Source organism: Sphaerodactylus townsendi, linkage group LG04 (assembly GCF_021028975.2).
Source record: "Sphaerodactylus townsendi isolate TG3544 linkage group LG04, MPM_Stown_v2.3, whole genome shotgun sequence".
NCBI lineage: Eukaryota > Metazoa > Chordata > Lepidosauria > Squamata > Sphaerodactylidae > Sphaerodactylus > Sphaerodactylus townsendi.
In genome coordinates, this window is record NC_059428.1 from 82,828,176 (window position 1) to 82,847,159 (window position 18,984).

General features: G+C 40.6%; 1 protein-coding gene across 13 annotated transcripts in view; it reads left to right on the forward strand.

The window, feature by feature from the left end:
- MAP7D2 (MAP7 domain containing 2) overlaps positions 1-15,295 on the forward strand; it is a 42,360-nt gene extending 27,065 nt beyond the window's left edge. For all 13 annotated transcript variants that reach the window (XM_048493125.1, XM_048493126.1, XM_048493131.1 and 10 more), the window contains 8 exons: positions 121-247; positions 1,683-1,887; positions 2,653-2,757; positions 4,920-4,973; positions 7,302-7,380; positions 9,897-10,083; positions 11,837-12,112; positions 13,853-15,295. In XM_048493125.1, the coding sequence (XP_048349082.1) occupies positions 121-247; positions 1,683-1,887; positions 2,653-2,757; positions 4,920-4,973; positions 7,302-7,380; positions 9,897-10,083; positions 11,837-12,086 (1,007 nt within the window). In that variant the 3' untranslated portion in view covers positions 12,087-12,112; positions 13,853-15,295. The remainder of the gene's footprint in view (positions 1-120; positions 248-1,682; positions 1,888-2,652; positions 2,758-4,919; positions 4,974-7,301; positions 7,381-9,896; positions 10,084-11,836; positions 12,113-13,852) is intronic.
- Positions 15,296-18,984: the final 3,689 nt, after the last annotated feature.

Consider the following 18,984-nt stretch of genomic DNA (forward strand, 5'->3'; position numbering starts at 1 on the left):
CAACGAATTCCGAAGTTGTCAAAAAACGAGATACGACTGTACATATTTTCATGAAAAACATAGTTTGGCAATAAATCCTGTCTGCTAACTGGTATTCTAAATCCAGCTGTATTTCATTAGGAAAACTAGCAGCAGGAACTACTGATGCTGAAGAAGCTACAAGAATTCTAGCAGAGAAAAGACGCCAGGCTCGCCTCCAGAAAGAACAAGAGGAAAAAGAAAGGCAGGAGAAGGAGGAACGTGAAAGGTATCTTTCTTTTCCTGAAAAAAACATGTACACCAGGACACTTGATTGGTTCTGTGAAAAGAGTCTTCAAATCAGATTTTCAGTTTCTGATAGGTATGAGCTTAATGATCTTGTGTTTCATGGCTGATTATCTAAGCCTGTGACCTTGCCTCTGACCTCTCAGGATCCCTATAATTTTGGATACTTTTCCCTAGAAAGCTGGGTGGCTGTAGAATACAATTGGCATGTGCTCCTTCATTGGTGTTGCCAACAGGCCTAACCCTTTAATGAAGGATGAATGTATGAAAATGGGCAGTTGAAGTGGTTCATGGCGTGGTGCCAAATTACATCATCTGTTGTTACACAAATCCGCAACAGTCCAGAAAACCAAAAACAGCAAATTAAATGTCATGGTTGACATGGACACACATGCTATCTAGGGGCACTTTCACACATGCAGAATAATGCACTTTCAATCCACTTTCATAATTGTTTTCAAGTAGATTTTGCTGTTTTGCAAAGTAAAATCCAGCTACAAAGTGCATTGAAAGTGGATTGAAAGTGCATTATTCTGCATGGGTGAAAGTGCCCTGAGAGATAACCAAATGTTCCTTCCTAATATGATCATTGTATCATCTTGGAACTGCATTTGCAAAGGACATTTCATTAGTTTTGATTATTTATCTTGCACAACTTTGGTCCTGCTTTATGACTAAAGATCAGAGAGCAAGAAGATATGGGAAATTATGAAGTTTCAAAATGACTTTTGGTTGATGCATTTCTGTTAGGTCCAGGATGTCAGGCTCTGCTATGTAAGGAATGCCTTCTATCAATTTCTGCTTTTGTTAAATAGAACTTCCTTTGGTGCAAAATAGATTTATTTTCCTTGTATCTGGTGTCCTACATCCAGACTTTCTTCGGATAGGTTCTGGTGGGTTTTCCTGTCTGTGTGGCCGTGGTCTGGTGGATCTTGTTCCTAACGTTTCGCCTGATTCTGATGCTGGCATCTTCAGAGGTGTATCACAGAGGGAAGTCTGTTACACACTGTGTCCAGACACACAGCCTGAAAAACCCACCAGAACCAGTTGAATCCGGCCGTGAAAGCCTTCGACAATACATTTCTTTGGATAGTTTATATCCACATTTCTGATATTTATAAGATCAGAAGATTTTTGGATGCTCCCTATTCCTCAGTTCTGTGTAAGTAAAAGGGTCCTTTTGGGGTTCATATGTAATATTAAGGGAGCAAGGCTATAAAATACTGCTAAATAACAATTCATTAAGCCTCTACTACTGGGACAACACATTTTTTCCTCCAGGCAATTGGTAACTCCCATCCTAGAAAAGTAGGATAGAAATAGAAAAGTATACATTTGGAATTCTTAAAAGAAAATTATTTGTTTTATACTATGTAGAGTTTAATACAAAGATCAGACTTTCTGCCATGGTTTAATAGGCTGGAGAGAGAAGAAAATGAAAGAAAAGCAGAACAAGAGAGGATTCGGTTGGAGCAAGAGGCCCGTAAGAAGGAGGAGGAAAGAAGGCGTGAGGAGGAAGAGGCTAGGAGAAAAGCAGAAGAGGAAGCTAGACAAAGAGCTGAAGAAGAACGTATATTAAGAGAAAAACGAGACAAGGAATTGCAAACTATGATTGAGTTACAGGTATTACTTTTTGTATGGGATGTGACTTCTTTCAAGTCTTAAGTCTGTTAATAGAAAATAATATTTCTTAATCAAAGCAACACAGACAAATCACCATGGAATACTTCACAATTGTCATTTCTTGAGTGAACTTCTGCTGTTGCCTTACATTAAGTGAGACCTTGTCCATCTCACTCAGTACTGTCTCTCCAAGGTCTTGGGCCAATCCCGATTCAACTTCTGTTCTTGAACAGACTGGAACCTTATTTTTACAAAACATGCAAGCCTAAGTGCAGTGTCATTGGTATGTTTAATCTAAATACTGCTTTTCAAAATGGCATCCATGATTAATAGCTACTAAAATGCTCTGAAGTGCACTGGTCATATATTCTGTTGTTGTAGTAGCTATGCCCTAAAATTCCATCAACCCAATGGAAGTGTTGTGTTTCTGTGAGTATTCAAATTACTTTTGGTTCTGCTGGGTCACATTACAAAAAAATTATACCATTCTAAAAAGTGGTGACCTTGGTAAATTGTCCCTTTATGACTCAGTAGACCAAGATGGGAAGAAGAGGTGGAAGTTTTAAGTCACATGGAGCCCATAACCATGTAGATACAAGTTTCAGTAATACAATAATTGTTGGTTGAGTGTTTTAAATCAGTCCAGAGAAGTATTTGCAGGGGAGTCAGGGAGAGGGTATCCAATTTACTTTAATATTCTGGAGGCTGGCAACTTACCTAAGAATGAAAAAATACATTATATGTTTGCTAATATGTTTTTATTAGAAAGAAGCTGCAGAAACAAAGGCTCGGGAGGCAGCTGAACATCTGCGTTTGGAAAGGGAACAAATCATGCTACAGATAGAGCAAGAAAGACAGGAGCGAAAGAAGGTAGCAAATTTGTTCCTATCACAAAGAAAATAATTGTTACTTTTCTTATTTGCAGCTGCAGGCGATACCTCAATATTCTTGGACATGAGTCAGATGATCAGGTTGAGCTGCTAGTCCAACATGTTTGAATTGATGCAAACCCTATTTAATAATATTTTCCTTCTCTGTCTCCAGGAACTTGGAGCCAGCAGTTCTGGGGCAAACACTGCTAATAAGAACTGCTCTTTGTAGACAATGCAATGTCATTGGGTTGGAGCAATCCAGGGGGAGGGGGGTTAGCACTGTATCTCAACCACTTTCTCCTCTTTACTGTAACCTCCATCCCACATGGCTTTTGTCCATGCAGATCTCATATTCTCCAGCACAGCCCATTTGGTGGTCAAAGTGGACCCATCATCCTTTTTTCAGTCAAGGGAGCCAACCCATTGTATAGAGGCATACTTTGTAGGTCCGTAACTGGTATGCACATGCTGCAGTAACATCAAAGAAAGAATAATTTTGTCCTTTATCAATATCTATAAACACGAAATACCACTTACTCACTGACTCATCAAAAGAACTCAAAAACCACCGAACCTACAAAATTGAAATTTGGCACACTGGTTCATTATGTGGTTTAGGTGCTCACTAAGAAAGGATTTTTCAAAATATTCAGTTTTACTCAAGCTATTATACATTTACTGTTTTAACTGCTCATCTCTGGCCATCTGCACGAACATTCTAAGGGCAAACCAGCCCCTCAGTCCACAGACATGCTGCACAAACATTCTAAGGATGACAGTTAAACACCACCAGCTTCAACAAACAGGCTGCAAAAAAGCATGCTGAATGTCACCCCGAAGTTGACAGGCTGTGAAAAAGTACTCCTCCATCCACCCTCACGTTAACAACACTGCTACAGCCAAATACAATCAAAACAGATTACAAACCGCACTATCACCTTGGACTACTAAATATTTGTTGGGTTTTGCATACGGACATCAGATTGATTACTGTTCAGAAAAGTTTACTGCTCTCAGCCTTCGATCACCCTGTTCTTGGTGTCGTGCTCTGAAGTGGCGGGATGAGTCCCCAGGAATGTGCAGCAATGGCGGTACAGTCCAGCTCCCTGCCCTTCAACCCTACCCTGAACCTCTTCACAGCCTTCCCACTCATCAGCATCCAATGGCACAACACTTCCTTTCTGCATCCTGAAAATACAATGGCTGCTTCCTCATGACGCCTTTTGGAGCCCACCAGGTGAAAGAGAGCAATAACACATTGCATTAAAAAAAGACAACTACAGGAAGCTGCTGCAAAATATGCAAAAACAAACCCATCAGTCCACAGACAGGCTGTGAGGATATATGCTGCATGTCACCCCAAAGTTCACAAACAGGCTGCAAAGAAGTATGCTGAATGTCATCCCGAAATTCATAGAGAGCCTGTGATGAAGTATGCATGGCGAAGCACAGGTGCCCTGCTAGTTTTTTCTAAAGATAAAATTGTGAACCTTGTTAATCAGTTGCTGTGTTGTTGCTCCATAGAATTGATCACCACTTTGGGCAAACTGCACTTAAGGGGCAATATACGACTCTGGATCTAGCACAAAGACTTTGCAAGGTCCACACAATTGCCCTTCACTCATCCACCATTTCTGATCCCAGAAAGTTTATTCCCAGGCTTGTGAGACCCACTTGAAGCCATGCAGTTTGAGAGGTGGCAGTGGGAAGAGAGCAGCGAAGAGGCAGAAGGAAGCAATTTTGCCCTGTTCTCATTTCAGCACGCAGGGATATCACTGCACACAGGCCCCAAGACCCACAGGGGTAAATTTTCCAGGGACTAGACATTGCTGCTGATGAAGAGAAGAGCCAGAAAGACCTGAAAGCCATTAGGGCTTTTTTCCTGACAGATCACAGGATTCAACCAACTGGCATCTGCAGACAGAATGATCAGTTGCATTCTTGCTGGTGTAAAGACTGTTAACCTAACTATTTAAGATTCTGTGAACTGACCTCAGACTTGTGGAACTTGTGGGTTCAATGAAGGGTGTTGGGAGTAGTGTTTATATACTATATACCTGCAATGGCAATAGTTTTCTTAGACCTGAAAAACAAACAGTGTAACCCAGTGAAAGGTTAGTAAATAAGTGATACAAATTATGTTCTGGTTTTCCTTCCCAGAGAATAGATGAAATAATGAAAAGGACAAGAAAAAGTGAAACATCAGAAGTAAAGGTATGAAACAAAATATTTTCCTTGACTTTTTTTTAGTGGAGATACTCACCAGTTCTGACTACCAGCACCCAAGTCGTGAGTGCAGAATTTGTGGAAATCGGTGCTATCTTATATAGGAGTACTAGCAATCTTTTTTTAAACTAACAGCAGCACTGACTAGGGCTGTAGAATTTTATAATTCAATATATAATAAATCCTTTATAGCTAAATTAAATGTGACTGGGGAGTCTGCTTATATGCCTATCCATTCATGACTGTTGGAGGATGACTTTGAAAAACAAAATGAGATGCATGGGTGAAGGTTCCTACAGCTATCTTACCTTGCTGTGTTCTCTTGCTTTAAGCATTTTCTTCCAGCCTAGTTCACTTCCATTATTGAACCTGGCCTGGAATAAAACTGTAGAAAGCTAAAGACCTTTTGGCATATAGGAAACAGGGGCACATGTGCATACACTTTGTTTCCTTGGTCCTATCAGATTTGGTCTTTAGCAATTCATTTGTGGATTGGCTGTTGTGAGTTTTCTGGCCATGATCTGGTAGTTTTTGCTCCTAACGTTTTGCCTGCATCTGTGACTGGCATCTTCAGAGGCAAGTCACAATAAGTTGTGTTTCTCTCCATTGATTCTGGCCTTGAAATCTGTGATGGACTGCACAGTAATGGAGAGTCTGAAAGTGCAGGTCTGTCTCAAAAAATGTGGTTTATATATCAGTGTGGGAATAAACTTAAGAACAGGGAAGCACCTTGACTGGATATGCCATACTGCATTCTGATTGGTGTAGCAACTGGATGTCCAGAGAGGAAATAAGGTATCTCTCTGACAGGAAATAAGGTATCTCTCTGACAGGAAAAGTGTATACACATGAGTATACTTTTCAATTTGGAATCCTATGAGTGAACATCTAATTGCCTTAACTGTGTTTTAAACAAGTCTACTCTGAGGGTGTATTTCAGTCATTATGTAAATCTCATTAGTAATACGATGTCAACCTGATAATATCCATAAAAGGAGAACTGGTTGTTTATTGAAGGGTCAAGGTTCAGGTAAAGAACAAGGACTTTCCACAAGTGGCCATAAATATAAACAAGGATAGGAATAGATCTTCTGAGGAAGAATGCCTGAACTAGTATGGGATTATACATTCAAGATGGACTCCTTCTGGTGTATTTTGGTTTTGCTTTATGTTTCACCTCAAGAAAGAGAGATTTATGTTTATTTTGAGTAACTAACCAAGTCACTGTGGAAAAGCACAAGCGTGTTAGGACCCAAGGTCTATGATAATCCATAAGCCAGAAACATCAGTAACAAACTATAACATCTGAAGAAAAACCTCTAAGCAACATCTAAATATTGAAACTGAAACTTAGCCTAATTAAGATCTGTGCCAGTGCCTGAACATTGAAAACTGAAATTTAAGCTAAAGTTGCGTATATATTTATCTCCTGCCTATTGACCTTCCATTTCATCTGTTAAATAAATTTTAATTCTATTAATTGAATCTTCCTCAGTGTTCTTTGGTGCCTTAAAAAGGGATTTGCCAAAAGTAAAATAACAGGCTTCTTTCACCTTCTGAGGAGATAATGACTGAGCAATAGTGCTTTTAAATCACCTCACACTACCATATCCAGCAGCTCAGTCCCTGAGAAAAGGTAGGAAATCTGACCAACCTAGTCAGAGTGTGTTTAGCCTGCCTCAGTAAGTTACAGAGGTGAGGGGGTCTGTCTCAAAAAACCTTCAATACTCTGATCTGGATTCTTATACTTCCACTGTGCTATTACAAGATCTCTTGCACTGCCAGCAAAGACACTGCTAGTGAAATGTGGGACATCTGATATTTTTGTGTGTGCCCATGTGGGTTTGCCAATCCTTCCCTCCCTCACCCCACTTACCTTTTAAGCATTCACAGGTAGCCACTAGGGTAAGGTTGCAGTAAGCAAAATCTTTTGCATCTGCAGTGCTAAATTTCTGGGTTCTCTTTAAACTTTTGGTTGATGCTTGGCTTAAAACCAAAGTGATGAGATATGGCTCGCTATACATAAGGATTTGAGGATACTGCAGGGATGTGTTGGCCTAACAACTTAACAAACAACATGCACTTGTTCCATACGATGCTGCTCTACTGTGCCACAATAATCATGCTGAAAGTTCTTGTTCTTCTCAGAAAAGCATTCTAGAGTAAGAAATGGATTCTTTTATTTTGTAGCACTGCAGGCCCGTGAGCATGTGTAATGTATTTTCAGATCAGCATTTTTTAAGCAAAAATTAACGATTTAAATATTGTTTAATGTAGTTCAGTCTGTCTCATGAATTTGACACCTTGTTTGCACAGAAGGAAGACATAAAACTGGAGGCGCCAATGATTCTAAATATGGATAAACAGCCAAAGCCACTTTCCATTAGTCAACCAGGTAAGGATACTTTATTTATATCAGTCTATATCTGTCAGTATCTCAACATGGCAGAATCTGCAGATACTTAAATTTACAGTTTGGAGCCATGACAACAGAGGGGAGATTTTTCAGCAAACATGGAGAAACACCGCATTTTCAGACAAACTGGAAAAATTAAAAATGAGGAGGAGGGTTACAAACTCCCAAATCAGAGGAGGATATTTGTTCCAAGTATACACATGAATTTAGCAGGCTTAGGGAGGGAAGAAGGAGCCAGTCAACCCTTTGCACCTTGATGCAGCCCATTTCCTTCCTCTCCTCTGGTGTCCAGTCGATGAATGGGGAGGAGTGCAAGCCACTCCCCCACACACATTAGTGAGATTGTAGTTCTGTGGGTGGGTATGAAGGAGCAGGAACTTCTGCCAGTCCCTCACTTTGGGTAGGCCCAAGAGCTACTCCCACTGCATCCACTGTCAAAACAGTGAAGAGAAGGACAGTTGGGTGTGAAAACTGACTAGTGGCGAGGCAGTCTTGCTGGAGGTGTGCAGGTGGCTGGGCAAGGGAGAACCTCTATCAAAACTGTCACTTAGCTGCAATGGTTGAGGTGGGGGTGAGAAAGAGGGTGGGTTTCTCTAATCCTCTAAGGTCCCATCTCCTTGAAACTGCTTCTGAACTGGTTCCTGGAGATGGGCAGGTGGGTGGAGAGAAGAAGGAGCCTCTACTGTTAGACCTGGGGAGGTGGATGGGCAGGCAAGTATAAGGAGGGGAGCACCAAAAAAACCCCTTTTGTGTGCATGAGGGGGAGAGGAAGCCCTGAAATTATATGGGACACTCCCACCATGGTCTCCTCTTATAGCTGCTTTTTTGGCAGGTTTCATTGACACTTTCTTTTATTGATTTGATTTAATGCATACTTAGATTGTTTTTTTAAATATAGATGTTTATTTGCTTGGTTTTGTTTTATCCAGAGGCGGATCGGGGGAGAAATGACACCTGGAGACAAATTGTCTCTGGGTGCCCTCCCTGCACCTGGGGGTGGGGCTGTGCCCCAGCCCCTGAGCTGCACCTCCAGCCCCCAGGCTCCCACAGCCCACAGTCTGGCTTCTGCCTGTCCCTCTGGGGAGAGCAGAAGAGACTGCCAACTTCCGTCCTCCAAGAGATGCTTTGATAAACACTGAGACTGGATCGGGGCTAAGGGGGGCATGGCCATGCTCCCCAGAGGCATGACCCTCATCCCCAAGCCCCACCCCCAGCCTCAGTGCTTATAAAAGTGACACTTGGAGGACAGCAGTCTCTTCTGCTCTCTCCAGAGGGGAGGGCAGAAGCCAGTCTGCCGGGCTCCTGAGAGCCCGGGGGGGGGGAGGAGGAGGAGGAGGAGGAGGAGGAGGAGGAGGAGGAGGAGGAGAAGAAGGAGAAGAAGAAGAAGAAGAAGAAGAAGAAGAGTTTGGATATATATCCCCCCTTTCTCTCCTGCAGGAGACTCAAAGGGGCTTACAATCTCCTTTGCCCTTCCCCCCTCACAACAAACACCCTGTGAGGTAGGTGGGGCTGAGAGAGCTCCGAGAAGCTGTGACTAGCCCAAGGTCACCCAGCTGGCATGTGTGGGAGTGTACAGGCTAATCTGAATTCCCCAGATAAGCCTCCACAGCTCAGGCAGCAGAGCTGGGAATCAAACCTGGTTCCTCCAGATTAGATACACGAGCTCTTAACCTCCTACGCCACTGCTGCTCCCACTGCTGGGACTGGCGTCGTCGGGTGTCCTTGACCCCACCCACATTGATGATGATGTGGGCAAGGCCATGGGAGCCCGAAGACAATGAAGCAGCAGGACTTCCTTATGCCACTGGTTTTATCATTGTGAGCTACGTTGAGCAAGTCTGGGGAGGTGGCATACACATTTTCTAAACAAAATAAATCAATAACTGCACACCCCACTACCAAATGTACACAATGAAAATTGTAAGCAAGATAGGTGGTAAAAACTACATACAACAGTTTGATCACACATAATTAATGAATCAACAAGTCCTCCCACCCATGTACATAGGCTGACAGCAAGATTCTGTTTCCTGACTTGGAGACTGGCTATATGTTTCCATTCATCATAATTACATGACCACATAATTCTACGCATCATGTGAACTAAACCTCATTGTGAGAGAGTTATGGTTGCTGAGAAGGCTCCCCTTCCACAATTTTGTGTCTGAGATTAGTGTTATCTAATTTTCTCTACAAATTAAGTGAGATGTTCAGAATTCTCTGTAGGCAGACCTGTTACAATAAGTGATGTCTAACAGTCATTCAAACTTCCATCTTCCATATTATCTTTTTTATTTTTAATACATTTCAGTTTTATCTCAATCTAAGCAACTTTTCTACTGAGACATGACATTCAATATATGTTTTCTGGAGAACAATTTTACACTTGTGATAGCATCAGATAACATGATGAATCCCTTTAATATTTTAACTTCAATTATTTAAATCTTTTGGTGCTTTTTAAAGTTGTATTTCCCAATTGTATTCTTTCATAGAAGTGAATGGACTGACAACCTGCAAAGAAGATAAAGGCCTAGGACGCACTGTGCCTGACTCTTTTCCTCATGATGTATTTTCTAATGGACTTAAGCCACTTATGGGCCTTATTCAACTGGATGCAATGGTTGGGAAGTCTAATAGCATGGATGATTCAACAGATGATGTTCAGTCTATGGATGTGAGGTATATACCATTAAAATCTTGGCCAAGTCCTAAAGAACTCTACCCTATATGTGAGCCTGTTTTGGTCTTGTGTATTTACAGAATATTTAACGTAGTGTTTTTCACACAAACAATCAAAAATTAAGAGAAAGTAATATGCTGTTTTATTCCAAATTTTCAAATTCCAAATTTATTTCAAATATTCCAAAGCAGCAACCATCAACAGAGCAACAAAAATTAAGCATCACCAAACAGTAGGAAACAACCCTTCTTTTCCCTCCTCCCCAAACCCCTTAAGTCTAAGGGCCAGGGAAGTAAATGTATTTACTAAAACCAGTTGAAGTACAAAAGTGTTTACCTTCCTCCAAAGCACAAATAAAACTTGATGTACATTGAAAGGAAGGATGTTCCAGAACTATGGGGCAACTATGGAGAAATGTGTGCTTCAGGTGGAAGTACATTTGACTTCTCTATGAGACAGAATGTGAAGAGGGGCTGTCTAGCTGATCTGGATGAGATTCGTATGGGAGGCACACAGTACCCAAATGATTCAGGGCCTTCAGAGCTGAAGCTGAGTTGGTGGTCAGCATCAAACAGTAGTCTGGCTGTGATGTTTTGCACCCATGGAATTTTTCAAATCATCATTGAGGATTGGGGCAATCTAGCCAACAGATCCCTAGGTCATGGATTGCTCTTGATACTCCAGCATTGGCACACAAGTGAACTAACTAAAGCTGCCAACCCCTAGAGTTATCTAGGGCACCTCAGGATGTGAATCTGATCTCATAGAGGTCTTTTTCTAACTATCTTGTTTTTCAAGACATTCACTAGCATTGCTTCAGTGTTATCTGCATTGATCCTAAGGTCACTTATTCAGTTCAAAAGTGTTCTGGCACACATATTTAGTATCAGCATCACATCACTTCCTGAAGTTAAAAGGAAAATATTTCATATTAATTATATAGTTCCCTGTAACTCTGGATCCCCCTCCAGTCTGGTGTTAAATAGCACTGGTGATAATATTTATTCTTCAGGAATTTCACGGAATATTTCTATGGAGAGGGGCAAAAGTTACCTAGTACCTTCTTCTGGAACCACTTCAGAAAGATCAGATATAGTCAGTGGTGGGATTCAGCAAGTTCACACCACTTTGGCAGAACTGGTTGTTAAAATGGTTGTTACCAGTTGTTACATTATTTGAATCCCACCACTGAATATAGTCCAAAGCATTGAATGTAATTCTGAACTTCTTTAGGTGCTCCAGAATGATATTCTAGTCAAGTAGTATTTATAGCCCAGAGATATCAAAGAAAATCAACAAAATCATTCTTACTCTGTCCTTCTTCCTAAGATCCTAACATTTAGCATTTAATGTTAATTTATAATTAAATAATTTTGTCCAAATAATACATTTCTTTGGCTGACCCTCCATAAGAATCTTTGAACCATTATTTGATTATCTAGCTGTGGTCCACTAATCTAAAAAATACCTTAATATCAAAGGGTCTGATATATACAGCTTGATGCTTTGTATGTTACTTAGCAGCACACACCATTGTGTTTACTAGGGCTTACTCACAGATAAATATGTCTAGGTTTACCACTTTACTCAAGACTCAAATTGTATACTAAACTATCCACTTGCTGCAAAATGAGTGAAATGGGGGAATGCTTTTATAGTCCAAAGATACTTTGTCACAGATGGCATTTAGTCTATGAGTATTGTTAAAATATATAGCAAAAACCTGTCTCATTTTCTTCCTTCCTTATATAGCCCTGCTTCAAAGGAAGAACTCATTTCCATCCCTGAGTTTTCACCATTGATTGAAATAATGCCAGGTGTATCTTTGGACCAAAATGGATCGAATAATGACAAGGCTCTTGAAGATCTACTAGATTTTACTGGACAGGCCACTTATCCTAAAATATCTAGTGAAAATCTCAGCATAGATGATTGTAATAAAAACTTGATTGATGGATTTAATAGTCCAGGACAGGAGTCAACTTTCAACACCTTATGTTGACAGACACATTCCTATTCAGCAATAAGGTACAACATCTGTGTCTTTCTGTCTGTTTCTACTTTAATCTATCTACTCTCCACCTACTGTTCACTAATAATCCACCACTCAAATAAAAATGAAAAGCAAGGGCAAGGAGGTTGAACCCTTTTATCAAGTAGTAAGGTCAGAAGACTTGATGCAAGCTGAGGTACGTTGAAGGTTAGTTTGACAATTTGTTGTCACATGTGGATACAGACAAGTGGCTATGAGAAGTGCATTTGCCCATTTTGTTTGCTGGCTGACTACTTTGAATTTTATATATTGTGCTGTGTGTGTTTTATTCTGTGTCCTTGATAGTCTGGAAAATAAAGTTTACAGCCAGTAACCTGCTCTGTTAGACCTCACTTGGAGTATTGTGTTCAGTTTTGGGAACCACAGCTTAAGAAGAATGTTGACAAGCTGAAACATGACCAGAAAAGGGCAGTGAAGATGGTAAGGGATCTGGAGATCGTTCTGTAAGGAAATGTTAAAGGATCTGGGAATATTTAGTCTGGAGAGGATACCACTGAGAGGTGATAAGTTACCCATCTTCAGCAGAGGCATAGCTGGGGAAAATGGAACCCAGGATTGACTCCGAGTTTTCCACCACCTCAAGGGACCCCTGTGCCCCACCCTCACGCAACCCCCCTTGCACCCCACTTTCCTTTGCCCCTGGCGCACTCCGACCAGTTTACCCAGAGACACAAGGAGAAGCAACTCCACCACCCTTGTGCTGTCTCCACAGGGACAAGCTGGTCAGGGTCACGCCTCCTCTCACCGGCACCACAGCGAGGGAAAGAGGCAGGCCCTGCCGTGCCCAGGGGCTCTTGCACGGCTTGAAGGCCACACCCCCAGCACGCCAAAGGTGCGCCCAGCAGTGGAGTCTGCCTGGCTGGGTGAGGGGGGAAGGGGTGTGGGGGCAATTTTCCACCCCCACATGATCCCAATGGCTCTGCCCGGTGCACTGGTCCCCACCCTGTCCCCTGGTAACTACACCACTGATCTACAGGTATTTAAAGGATTGTCATATAGAGGATGGTATGGAATTTTTTTCTGTTGTCTCAGAAAGTCAGACCAAAACCAGTGAATTGAAATTAAATCAAAAGAGTTTTCGGCTAAGCATTAGAAAAAACTTCCTGACAGAGCAGTTTCTCAATGGCAAGCCTTCCTTGGGCAGTGGGGGAGTGAGGCTCTCCTTTGGGGGGGGGGGTTTAAGCAGAAGCTAGATAACCATCTGACACGAATGCTGATTCTGTGAATTTTGGCAGATCATGAGAAGGATGGCAGGAAGGGTTGTGTCAGTGCTTGACTCTCATGTCCTTTCTTAGATGCTGGGTAATGTCAGTTGCCACTTTTGGATCAGGAAGCAGTTTTCCTCCAGGCCAGATTGGCCAGGGATTCTGGAGGTTTTGTGCCTTCATCTGGACATGGAGTAGGAGTATGGGAAGGAGTTGTAAATTTCCTGTGTGTAGAGAGGGTTGGACTAGATGACCTTAGAAGCCCTTTCCAACTCTATGTTTTTAAGGCCCCTTCTGCAGTTGCAGAATAATGCACTTTCAATCCACTTTCAATGCACTTTGCAGCTGGATTTTACTGTGCAGAATGGCAAAATCCACTTGCAAACAATTGTGAAACTGAATTGAAAGTGCAATATTCTGCATGTGCGAAAGGGGCCTATATGAAATAAGTTGTGTAACCACATGTGAAAAACACACAAACTCACCACCCTTTGTGTTTTGGATTGACAGAGGAAGTAACTTGGAAGATATAAATGCTCCCGATGCTGCTGCTGCCAGTAAAATAAGAGCTTGTAATTTGAAGAAGCTGCTGCAGCTCTCAACACTGGATGTCATCTTATTCTGCACTGAGTTTACTGTCTTCCCATGAGTATTGTCAAACAATTAACCATTTTTGGTAGAGTGGAATTTTCTGTTTGAACTGGATTCAGGGCACATTTTGTTTAGGATATGAGCTTTAGCTTCTAAGAAAAATGTGGGCATAAAATGTTTGTCTCCTCAGACTCCTCAGCCTGTTCATTAATTTAAAAAATGGTTTTGTCATGTAACTATCTGGGTTTTTTTTTTGTTATGGTTGTTGTAAATGTATCAGAATTAAAGTGTGTTCTGCATTTGCCATGCTTCTCTCTTTGATTTGTTTTTTCTTTTAGGAAAAGGTAAATTTTTGCTACCAATTATTACAGGTGTGTAACTGCATTTTATTACAGAGAAGGCAACTGCTGAGAACAAATGGGCCTTTATTTCAGAAAGTGAAACATAATATTGCTCCTCCTCAAAACAGAGCATATAAAATTATTTTTATTATTTTCTGTCATTAAGTTACATGGCACTGAACGAAACTGATAAAAGAAATGAATAAAATGATATTACATGGTACTTTAAAGTGTATTTAATTTTAATGGTTTATGAAAAAAGATCAATGTGTTTAATCATATATATTATATAATTGTATCATGACAAACTGGCTAATGATATGTGAATGTTTAAGAAACAACATCTGATATTAGTACCAGCTGGTTTTCTTTTTACTAATTTCCTACAAACTCAGCAACATATAATTAACAGCAAACCATATATACAGGCAACAGGATATTATAAGGCACAACGAATACTGAAAATTGTAGTCATGCAACTTTTAGCCTCTTGCAAACTGTATAAACATGTATTTTAAAAGTTCTTTTTAAGAATATATAGACATTCTAGTTGCCAAATGAAAGGTGTGATCAAGGCCAAATTAAGAATGTTTAAGTCACATTGAACTAAGTGGAACTTAAAAGTGCTTAATTTGGACTAGATTGTGCCTAAAGCATTTCAAGTTTTGGTGAACTCTTAACTTTATGCTCTGTGCTGCCCACAGGACAATTTTGTCCCTTTATTTACACACAGATACACACAGAAACTCGGTTTAAAACAGATGAAACTGGAATCTTTTATATGTAGGGATGTGTTAAAATGTAATGTAGCTATGTTCTTGTGATTCTAAAATCAACTATGGAAAATTAAAGTAGATTATGAACTATGTGAAAATATACAAAAATGCTTTCAATATTTATGTTGATGTATTTCAGCAAAAATAATTTCTTGGTAACTGTGCAATATGTTGTAGCATGGTACAGTGTCTTCCAAGTAAATTCTGCAGTTTTCCTCTTAAACAATAAAAAAACCCTGAACAAATATTGTTGTGATACTAGTTTATGAGATCACTTGAATTTTTATTTTATTTTGACATTTTGTAATTAGCATGATGCATATAGCATTGATTTCTAACTTTTTATCATTTCTGAGGTAACCATGAAAACAATGTATATAAAACAATTATTTTGAATAGTTTTGAATTCAAGGTTTAGTACTTTTGAATAGTTTTGAATTCAAGGTTTAGGAGACTCTCCTGATGATGCCACCCAGGTTTGGTTCAGGGGGTCCAAAGTTATGGACCCTCAGGGGTGTATCCCCATCTCCTATTAATTCCCATTGGAAACAATGGGGGATGGGGCACCCCCTTTGGGAGTCTATAACTTTGGCCCCCCTGAACCAAACCTGTGTGGTATCATCAGGAGAGTCTCCTAAAGATATCCTGAAATTTTGGTGCTAGCCTAACAACTGCTCCCCCTGCAGGCCAAAAACTGAAAAAACACTAAAAAATACAAAACCCCCAAACCTGCATTTTTGCACGCCCGAGGAGCGTGCCTGGTTGCAATGCGCACCCCCCGGCCCCCTTGTAGCTTCACCTCTGGCTGCAGGCTATGGGCTACCTCCTCACATGTAAACAGAGAAATATGGGGAAAGCCCACTACGAGTCCACCATGCAGAGAACAAGCTCAAGGTAAGTGTTAGAGAGAATATTCCCCTTTTTATCCCCTTTTCTTTACTGACCCATCCTTGCAGACAGAAGATACTCTGTGTAAGCTCTCTGGACCATCATGCATCAGTTAGAAGAATAAATATTTCTGCTGTTAGGAATAAGTGAGTAGAACAGCCAGTTGTGTTATTTTATGTGCATTGAGACTCCACTGAACTATATGCTTTGTTTTTAGAAACCTTTTTTTAAACTTGAAATTCTTCAATAAACCTTTTTTTCTTCATTTAATGTCAGTTACTAGGGAGTGACCTGAACCTTCTTGCAGGTTGACACCGTCTTCCTGAGACACAGCAATTGATGGGAACTCTATCATGTTAGGTGTTCGACCTGAGATGATCCTACACTCAACCATATAAAACATGTGTGTTGCAAATAATGTCTGAGGATCCTAGTATTGACGTAGCAGCAACCTTAGGGGTAGTGGCTGCTTCCCATGTTGCTATGTCATACTTTTGGATAGAAAGAAAAGATCTCAAATACCAAACTTGGTGATCTTATACTTTTCAGTATAGGCTGTGAAACAAGGTCCACCAATAAGAAAACTTGGAGTTTTTACACAGGGTTTATCATAAAAAAAACCCCGACAGTAAAATCCAACAAGCAAAAAGTGTGCATACTCATTGCCCTCCCGGAACAGTTTTAGGTTAATTGAAGACAAGGCATAGGATAAACCATGATATGGAGAATTGGTCTAACTAAGCCCTTAAAGTATCCCAGAATAGACAGTGAAATAGGGAAGAGAAGGTAAAAATATACCATATTTTGTATTGTACTATTAACATTCAGTGCAGGATAAGCATTTTTCTGCTCATTCACTCAGCAAAGTAGGAGAGTTTTAAACATGCACTTCTACATAAAATGTCCTAAATCAGATTTATTTATATTCATATAATGCTTTTCAACAAAGGCTATAATCTTAAAAAAAAAAGTAAGGTGCAAGGAGATTTGTTTTTTTCAATTAACCCCTTTAACATTTTCTCTTGATACTTCAGGTTCTGCAGCACATTCTTACTTCAGGTGTTAGGCTACAAAATTAAATTCTGATGCTTTTTTCTAGAGCATTCAAATTACAGGTTAGTCAGGAAAGGATCCCCCCCAATACCTGAAGGTACTGGATATTTATTGTGGTTACTACAGTGAGCTAATGATAACTCGGTTGAGCACAGAAGTTCATTGCCCATAAAACATAAAAGACTTTTAGATCCTATATAATTGATTGGGGAAATCACTCTTTTAATTACACCCCTTTCAATTTTAATAACAGTATATGAAACAATCTTTCATATGATGCAGAATGCTGTTCTGTCACTACAGCATTTATCTTCTATATTTACATAATTGTCCTTCAAAATGATATCCCCCCTCCTGATTCCGACAATAAGAAATCGTACTATAGCCTGTAAATCTTTGCTGGAGGGAATCTCTTTTGAGTTTTTCTAACTTAGCTGCTGTAGCAGTGGTTCTATACAACCACAGCCACCTGTTGGTCATGCTAACAAAGTATAAAAGAAACCATGTTGATGGGAAAAAGCCATGACAGTGTATCATCTCAAAGAATGGATGATTCTGTGTGTTGTTTGTCTTGGTGATATGGCATAGCATTCGGAAGCCTTTATCAGCTCAGTTGCATAGAACTGTGGTTTAAAATACATTTAGTGTAATATCCAAGCACAGGACCCTTCACTAACCATGGTTAATTGTGTCTGCAAAGTGTTGTCAAGTTGCAGCCGACTTATGGTGAGCTCTTATGGCAAGAGACTAACAGAGGTGATTTGCAATTGCCTTCCTCTGCATAGCAATCCTGGTATTCCTTAGTGATCTCCTACCCATAAAGGTTATGCCAAATCAGAATCTGAACAAGTTGTTTTAATTCATTACTATTTGGCTTAACTATGATTTCATGTAATATTCTGTCTGGTTCTTAATTCCCAGACTCACCATAACGCAGACTGGGCTTCTACAGACAGAGACAATAAAGCCAACATTCAAGACAAACCATGATTTGAATGATAACATGTGAGCTGAATTTTAGCTTCACAAATAAATTATGGTTGCTTGGGGAGTGCTAGGGCCTAGACCCTAGGCCAAAACAGCTGTCAAACCAACCACCCTCCAGCAACATGCAACCCTCCCTGCTGGGCCTATGTTTCTCTTCAGGGAGTGGGTGCTGAACAGTTATATTTGGAGGCAGCAGTGGGACTTATGTGACAGATTAGACTTTTAAATGGTTTGAGTCTCACAGCCCAATCCAAAGGGAGCGGTGATTGCCACTCGAATGCAGTGTTGGCATTTTGCCCTCTCTGCTAGCAGAAGGAGCATCCCTGTTGGCGGAAAAGGCAAGGACATGGCATCAGGTCTCCCCTCAGCTCTGTGGCAGTGAAACCTGGAAATGGTTGCTGCCTCAGAGAGACTCTGGAATACAATCAAATGGCAGCACAGGTGGGGTTGGGCTAGGGTGTTCCCAGGGGCAGAGCAAACATTAGTTGGTTTTTACCTGTGCTTTAGGGCTGGGAATGTGGCAGCTGCGGCCATGGACTTCCACCACCCAAAATGAGGGCATAACTCCATTTAGCCCTAATGAGGGCTTTCAAGCAGCCAGAGCTTTTTTTTGCTTTTTATTTTAGCTGCTTCTCAGTGCCAGCTGAAAGCCCTCTGGGGTGGCATGGTAGTGGCCCAGCCCCAGCACCTCGCACTTTGGATAGAACTGCATGTGATATTCTCATTAACAACCTGAACAGGCAATCCCAAGAGAAAAATTGATCAAGGTTGAAAGTAGGAAGAATATACAACAAAGAATAAACTGCAAAGGAGATAAATTAAACAAGGAGGACTGGAAATAGCATGAAAATACATAGCCTCTCTATTTAGAGTGCTGAGAACTAACTACCGGTACCTTTCATGTTTTTGCTGCAGGCAACCAGCTTTGTAAATCTTTCATTTAATTTCTATTCTATGTTATCTGTCATAATTCATTCATGTTCCTAGACAACTGGATCACATTTAA